At 35.7% G+C, this 8,258-nt stretch overlaps 1 protein-coding gene across 1 annotated transcript; it reads left to right on the plus strand.

Moving 5' to 3' along the window:
- The first annotated feature begins 368 nt into the window (after positions 1-368).
- On the plus strand, positions 369-1,754 carry LOC133828971 (uncharacterized). Its single transcript, XM_062258982.1, has 3 exons — positions 369-902; positions 1,122-1,266; positions 1,483-1,754. The coding sequence occupies exons 1-3, from the start codon at positions 369-371 to the stop codon at positions 1,752-1,754; spliced, it is 951 nt and encodes a 316-aa protein (XP_062114966.1).
- The last annotated feature ends 6,504 nt before the right edge of the window (positions 1,755-8,258 follow it).

The raw sequence follows: 8,258 nt of genomic DNA on the forward strand, positions 1-8,258 counted from the left end.
CTGCTCTTACCTGTAAAAATGCTAAGTGTGTATGGACCGAATAGTGTGAGAGGAGTTTCCAAGAACTAAAGATGAGGTTGACCATTGGCCCAGTGCTGACTATCCCTAGTGGGACAAAGGGATACGTGATCTACAACGATGCCTCAGGACAAGGACTGGGGGCGGTATTGATGCAGCATGGCAAGGTGATAGCTTATGCGTCCCGATAGCTAAAGAGTTACGACAAAGAACTACTCGATGTATGACTTAGAGTTGGTTGCAGTAGTGTTCGCATTAAAAATTTGGAGGCAATATCTCTATGGGATACATTGCGACATTTACACCAACCACAAGAACCTCAAGTATTTCTCACCCAAAAGGAATTTAACATGAGGCAGCGCCGGTGGTTAGAATTGTTTAACGATTATGATTGTGATGTTCTATACCATCTTGGAAAGGCCAATAAGGTGGAAGATGCTCTGAGTCGGCAGTCGATGGCGTACATGATGACAGTGCGAGAAATGCCCTTGGAACTGCAAGGTGACATGTCTACGTTGGAACTCGAGGTAGTTGTTGGCAAATTAGCAAATCTTTCAGTGCAATCCACCATTATGGAAGCCATACAAGGAGGACAACTTTTGGAACCTTTGTATGAGTATATCAAACACGAGGTGAGGAAGGATATGCGACCGGGATTCCACATATCAGAAGATGGGGTTTTAGGATTTAAAGGTAGAATTTTTGTTCCCAAAGATACAGAGATTAAGAACCAAATCTTCTATGAGGCACACAATGCCCCTTACGCAATGCACCCTGGCACCACAAAAATTTACCAGGATTTAAGGAAATATTTTTGGTGGCCGAAGATGAAAAAGGAAGTAGCAAAATACAAGGCTCATTACCTCACTTGCCAACAAACCAAGGTGGAGCACCAGCGACCAGCCGGGCTGCTATAACCGATAGAGATTTCAGAGTGGAAGTGGGAAATGATCATAATGAATTTTTTCACTGGACTGCCAAATACTCCTAAGGGTTATGATACGATATGGGTTATTGTTGATAGATTGACCAAGTAGGCACATTTCCTACCAATTAAGATAACTTATTCTACGTATAATTTAATAGACTTATACATACCATAGATTGTACGACTTCATGGAGTACCTAATTCCATCATTTCAGACCGAGACGGACGTTTCACCTTGACATTTTGGAAAATGATGCAAGAAGGTGTGGGGACTCAACTTAATTTTGGCACTGCTTTCCATCCCCAAACAGATAGCCAGAGTGAGCGAACGATCCAAACCCTGGAAGACATGCTGAGAGCCTGTGTACTTGACTTCCAGGGGTCGTGGAGTGAAAAACTTCCACTGATGGAATTTTATTACAACAATAGCTACCACGACTCTATTAAGATGGCATCGTATGAAGCCATGTGAGGGTGAAACTATCGATCCCCGATTCATTGGCACAAAGCTGGTGAAAGAAAATTCTTGGGTACAGAGGAAGTGGACAAAGTTACCGAGGATATCAAGAAGATTCGAGAGAGGCTGCAGACCTCCATAAATCAACATCGCAAATATGTGGACCAACGCCGAAGACCCTTGGCATTTGAAGTTGGAGATACGATGCCCTTGAAGGTGGCTCTATTTAAGGGAGCTCTGCTTTTTGGAAAGAAAAGAAAATTAAGTCCAAGGTATATTGGACCTTTTGAGATAGTGGAGAAAATCAGCATGGTAGCCTACCGACTAGCTCTCCCACCTGCGTTGGCTTGAGTACATGATGTATTCCATGTATCTATGCTGAGAAAATATGTTGAAGACCCGAGCCATGTACTTAGTTACGAATAGTTGGAGGTGGATTCGAAACTGTGTTACGAGGAGAAACCGGTGAGGATTCTAGATCATAAGGTTAAGGTGCTGCATAACAAAACAATACCTTTGGTAAAGGTGCAGTGGTGTAACCATGGGGTAGAAGAAGCAACATGGGAACCCAAAGACTGGATGAGAGAGTTATACCCATAGTTTTTCTAAGTTTCGAGGATGAAACTTGTATAAATTTTAGGTATTGTAACGCCTCGCGTTTAGGGCACCGGGTAAACCCTAGTTTGGGTATTTTAATTCCATGTATTATGTATTATGTCAGGAGAGCATTTTATGTTACAAGAAGTTGTGATGTTTGAATGCTAGCCATGTTGTGGTTAGTGCGGTTTTCTTAGAAATCGAGACCTTTGGTCGTGGACCGGGTTAAAAACCTTAATCGGGTAAAAACATCTCAGATTTATTTAAATAGGAAATACTATAGCATAAAAATATTAATTTTTTCTGGCGCTAGGACTTTATAGTTGAGTCAATAAGTTTAAGAAAAATTAATTGACGTTTGAATCTCAATCAACTGGGCTTAAGAATGAGAATTTCTTACTCGAGCCTCTAGGGCATTTTGGTCAATTTGATAAAATTACCAAAATTATGTGTTATGTGAAAATTTTTATTTTTGGTCACATTTATTTTATTTTAGCTTTGAGATATTTAAAAACTATAGGGTAAAAATTTGGTTAAATTTTGAGAGTAAAATTACCAAAGGGCCCTTGAGTGCATTAGAAGTGAGTAAAATGAGCAAGGGCATTACGGTATTTTCCAAGGGAGGAGAGAGAGAAGGGGGGGGGGGGGGGGGTCAAGGATGTGCCTAGGGCTCTCAAGAGCCTAGGACACCTACCCTAGGAAGTGTAAGAGCCTCACCCACTCATTGGCTTAACCCTAATCATTTCACTCTTACATAACTAATCATTTTTTTGTAAAATTTCCTTTTCTCTCAAGAAAAAAAAACACTTATTCTATTTCCTCTCTTGTAAAACTCAGAACCTAGCCCCATCTACTCTCCATTTGCTGTCATTTTCTCTCCATGATCCAAGGACACTATTTCCCCATTGAAGGAGGGAGGAGCTCAAGAGCACACTAAGAAGGGTAAGTTTCGAACCCTACTCCACTTTTCTCCTCTCTTTCTTTACAAACCCAAAACCCTAAGGGATTATTTTTCATGCATGTGATCTAATATTCATGCATGGATTTGATCTTGTGTTCTAGGGTTCAAAAGTTGTCGTTATAGGAGGATCTCAAAGATTTGAAGCTTGTTGATGTTTTAGTGAGAACAAATTTAAAGATTTTAGAGTTTTGGAAATTTTCCAATCATCTTAATATTCCAACCTAACATATCTTTTTTTTTAAAAAAAAATATGCATGTGAAACCTTGGGGCTCGGTTTGAGTGTAAGAATGCATGCTGCCAAGTTTTCATGGTCTGACTTCCAACGAGTCAGATCATACCCTAATACCTCTGTTTGTGGAAATAATTTATATGTTTGCATAGTTATAGATGAGTACTTGAGTTTAGGCTTTTGAAAATCGAAAAAAATGTGTTTTCAAATCGAAGTTATGAACTTTTTGGCATCTTGATGGAATTTGGAAAATTTCTGGGCAGCATGCATTGCCCATATTGTTTTGAATATTGAACACGTTTTACTGAGCCAAAAGCCATGAAATTTGGTAAAATGTTAGTTTAAATATTTATAAGGATCACAGAAAAAATTTAGAGGAAAATGAATTTTTTTTAAAGTGTAATGGTTTTTCAAAGTTTACCCTAATAATCTGAAAACGAAATTTCTCGGCAGCAAACGCTACCCAGATTGTCTTACATTTTTTAATGGCTTCCCCTATCCTAAAAATTATGAAATTTGAGAGAAACTAAATTAGATATGATTAAAGATCCTGGCAAAAAAAAACTAGGCTACGATGTAAGAGAAATAATTTTTCTAAGAACCATAAAAATTTGAGAAAAACTCCTGGGCAGCAGGCACTGCCCAGATTTCTTTAAATGGTTTAATGGGTTTTGCCTTCCCAAATTTTTTGAAACTTGGTCAGAAATTTTTTAAGATAAGTATTAAGGCCCTGGTAAATTTTTAGATTTAAAATATGTCACGGTTTAAAAGTAGTAATTTTTCTAAGTTACCTAAAAGCGGGGAAAAATAGTAATTTCAAAACTTAACAAAAAAATGAGTTTTGGGAGGTTAGTTCTCCTAACCTAAATTGAATTTTTGACGTGAGATTTCGCCTAGTTCCCGTCATTAGGACACATAATACGTGAACGGGATTTTAAAGGGTTGTGGTTAGAGAACCTAACATTGAATATGAGCTTAAAAGCATGATTTTTATCACGTTAAAATGAATAGTGAAAAGTTAGGTTCAGAGTTGGAAATGAAGTGTTTTTAAAAAATAACTAAAGTTTGGGATATCTAACAAATCCCAAATTAGTTTAAGGTTATTGAGAATTTATTTTACCGTTTTCTAAACTCGGGGTCCAATTACCCTTTATTTTAAAAAATGACGTAATAGAGATCCAAGGTTATGGATTTAAAGATGGTAAAAATGAGAGTTAGGTTTTATAAAACTGTAAATTGAAAAGTATTATCATTAATAGATAATAATTTGTAAAAGGTCGAAATGCAGTATTTTTGGGTAAAGAATAGAAAATGGTAAACTTTGTACTTGAGTAGAAAGTGGGTGGTTTTCTAAGATTAAAAGTTGTTGTAAACTTCTTTTATAAGTAACCAAAATACGTGTAATAATTTTCAGAGATTTTTGTAGAGATATATTATTAAAATGCACAACACGAAAAACATGTTGCAGTAAGAACGATTTTTCTCAGGAAACCATAAATTTATTTAAAGTGGTATATGGTCTTATACACTGTAAAGTGTATAAGAGAATGTCTGTATAGAGTCTCTAAGAGAACTTTATTTTATGTAGCTATCGTGGAATATTAACTATAAGAATATGCCATAGTTTAATCCGAGTCACTGGGTGGTTTCACTACAGTGTTATCTAAGCGTGAAGACTTGCTTCTGGATAGAAGGTTTCCACAAGTCGATTAAAACTTCTTTTATAAGTAACCAAAATATGCTTACCAATATTGAGAGAGTCTTGTAGAGATAGAATATTAAAATGCACAACACAGAAAGCATGTTGCGGTAAGAACGATTTTTCTCAGGAAACCATAAATTTATTTAAAGCGGTATCTAGTCAGTGTATAAGAGAATGTCTGTATAGAGTCTCTAAGAGAACTTTATTGAATGTAGCTATTGTGGAATATTAACTATAAGAATATGCCATAGTTTAATCGAGTCACTATGTGGTTTCACTACAGTGTTATCTAAGCGTGAAGGCTTGCATCTGGATAGAAGGTTTCCACAAGCAAGCGCTAAGGAATCTGGGTAAGACAACTTATGATATGTTTGGCTACAACACGTTAATGACTAGTTTAGATAACTAAGTTATTAGCTAATAATTTAAACTAGTCTTAGAAGGTTTACTGAAGACTGCGGTCCTAGAGGGTTCGCATACTCATGACTAAGGTAAGCATTCCGGCTAGCTACCACGATGACTATAAACTCTGGCTAGCCACCGAGGGACTAAGTGAGAAATCGGTTCGCCACCAATGACTATGTGACTAAGGTCGGTTGGCCACCGCAATATGTAAGAAGCCCGGCTTAACACCCGTGACATAAGAGTCTAGTTAAACTTTGGGACACATAAGTAAGTTGATTCTGAGTCTGGCTAGCTACCGTGACAACTATGAACTCTGGCTAGCCACCGGGGAACTAAGTGAGAAACTGGTTCGCCACTGATGACTATATGACTAAGGTCGGTTGGCCACCGCAATATGTAAGAAGTCAGGCTTAACACCCGTGACATAAGAGTCTGGTTAAACTCCGTGACACATAAGAAAGTTAAATCTGGAATCAAATCTCTATGATTAAGAAAGTATGTCAAATTCTTCTAGGAGTCTGGGTAACAGGTGTAACTATTTTACACCCATCGACGCTATGGTAAGATATGTTAAAATGTACTAAGAGATGTTAAGCTATTCTAAGATATATTAAGCTATGTTGAAGGTTCCCCCGGAACCCAAAGTATGTATGTTAAGATATGAATGAATAAGTAAGTATGTATGTTAAGATATGACTAAGTAAGTAAGTATGTATGATACCAGTTAAGACTGTATACTCTGGGATTTTTTGCGTGCATGTGTACTTTCAGGATACAAATTTTGGTTATGGGTCGTGACCATAAGTTTGCCAGGACAATTGCACGTTCTTAAATTGTATGTTAGGGTTCGGTTTCATCAGAATCCTATTCTTGGTTGATTATCTGCCTAGTTCCAATTAGTTAAGTTCTTTCTCTATTATGTGGTTATGTTTGTTAAGTTGTTCTTACTAAGCGGTTCACTTACCTAGTTGCTTCGTGTTGTAGGTAAGCTCGTAGGCAAAGTGGATCAGTGAGCGCTGGAGTTTATCTATGAGGATGTACATGTGGACCGACCTTTTGTGAATTTATGTTTTTGGGACTGTAACTCATATGGTAACTAAGAAATTATTTTGGGCTTGTTGAATGTTTTACAATTATGACATTGTAATTTTCTTTTAAGTATGCGCACACTTCCGAACTCTTGCATATTTTGAAAAGTTTTTTATATGGATTTTCGGTTACCTTATTTTCGAAAATGGTTATGTTTTTTTCGCAAATTATGTTAAGAGATTTTATTGGACGTTATAGATAAAACCTTATCAGTCTTTGGTATACAAAAGCATAGCTCTTAGGTAAGTCTACCAACTGCATGTTTGCGTACTATCCTGTATCAAAAATGAATTTTCTTTTATCCCACGTCTCAAAAGTCAAAGCGTTAGTAACGTTTTCAGGATAAAGAAAATGTTTGGTTTCAATATCATGGAGAAAATTGGGTGAATGTTTCATTGCAAACATGTTTATGATTTCCTCAACGATTAAGTCTATCACATCAGTATGATAGCTCTCATTTTTCTTTGGAGTGGTTGGAAGAATTTTTGTATGGGAAAGAGTTTCACTCCAAATGGTAATAACATCATCCTCATCGGGTTTAGGAATGGGAGTAAATGATGGCGCTATGGTCTCAGGTTAAGATGGTAATTGACTTAGAGTATGTGCATTAATAGCGTTGGTCAATTATGAAAGTTGAGTACTAGTTTCCCTAAAATCTTCCACAAATTGTCTATTGAACTCTCTTTGCTCCTCTATAAATGTGTGTAAAGTGTCCTCTAAGGAATTCTTATTAGTCCAAGCATTATATTGAGGTTCATGAGGGAAGTTAGAAAAGTCGTGCTCAAAATTCATGTGAGGCGGTGCATGGTAGTTGTACTCGGGCTTCCAACTAAAATCTACGAGGTTGGTCCAACTAGAATTATGATTCCTATGGTCGACTCTTGCAAAGTCACAATAACGTTCATCATAATCTACCTCGGGAACCTCGTAACTTTCTCTATAAAACTTAGTTTCTAAGACCTCAAGTTCTCAGTACTCTCTTACACTAAGTTTGCATGTACTCCTAAAATGACTAGTACCCTCAGTAGCACTAGAATTATGATTGTTTCCAGCTGAAGGATAATACATTGAAAAATATAGCTCGAAACGTTTCTTCTCTTCTTCATTCATTTTTTTTTGTATTTTGTTTTTATGATTTTTTGTTTGTTTGTTTTACTTGTTTCTAGGTTGATTTGAGGTTTTTAGAACGGTCTCACTTAAGACCCACACTTTATCTAGAACTCCTCGATGTTCATAGATAATTGTGGAGGGGTCATAATTCACAGAAACGGTTCTCTTACAACTAAAACTTACTAGAACTCCAAGAGGTTACTAAGTAAGCATGGATGGAACTTTACCAAATTGACATTTAAGCAAAAATTGCTTATGTTGACAAAACAAGCTTTGTTTTTATTATTAATATTAATTTTTTTTTGTATTTTATGATTTTTTTTAAAGATTTAAAACCTAAAAATTAAAAAAATAACTAATAACAAAACAAAAATTAAATAAAGAGAAAAATCTAACAATAGTAAAAAAAAATAATCTAGATGTGGAAAACCAAAAGAAATAAATTAAAACTAACCTAACAAAATATAAGCAACCAATTTTTTCTTTTTAAAGTTTTGTTTCTTTTACTACTACAATAAAAGAAAATAAATTAACAACAGAAAAAAAGCTAAATACACACACAACAAGCTTTTATTTTTACAACAATAATAAATAAAAAGAGAGAAAAAGAAAAAAACTAACAAAAGAAAAATAATAACAAAATAAACTAAGAATAAAACTAACAAATCCTAGAAAAGAAAGGATAGCAATTTTTTTTTCTTTTAGCACAACAATGACAAAAAAAAATGAAAAAATAACTAAAAAGGAACACTAAAAAAATA

Source organism: Humulus lupulus, chromosome 1, assembly GCF_963169125.1.
Source record: "Humulus lupulus chromosome 1, drHumLupu1.1, whole genome shotgun sequence".
NCBI lineage: Eukaryota > Viridiplantae > Streptophyta > Magnoliopsida > Rosales > Cannabaceae > Humulus > Humulus lupulus.

What these genes read in the sequence shown, in the direction of transcription:
- LOC133828971 (XM_062258982.1), top strand. Translation starts at nt 369, where the DNA reads ATGAGGCAGCGCCGGTGGTTAGAATTGTTTAACGATTATGATTGTGAT. An exon ending in TCACTTGCCAACAAACCAAG is followed by an intron (nt 903 to 1,121) that starts GTGGAGCACCAG and finishes TACATACCATAG; the next exon opens with ATTGTACGACTTCATGGAGT. An exon ending in TCCCCAAACAGATAGCCAGA is followed by an intron (nt 1,267 to 1,482) that starts GTGAGCGAACGA and finishes TCTTGGGTACAG; the next exon opens with AGGAAGTGGACAAAGTTACC.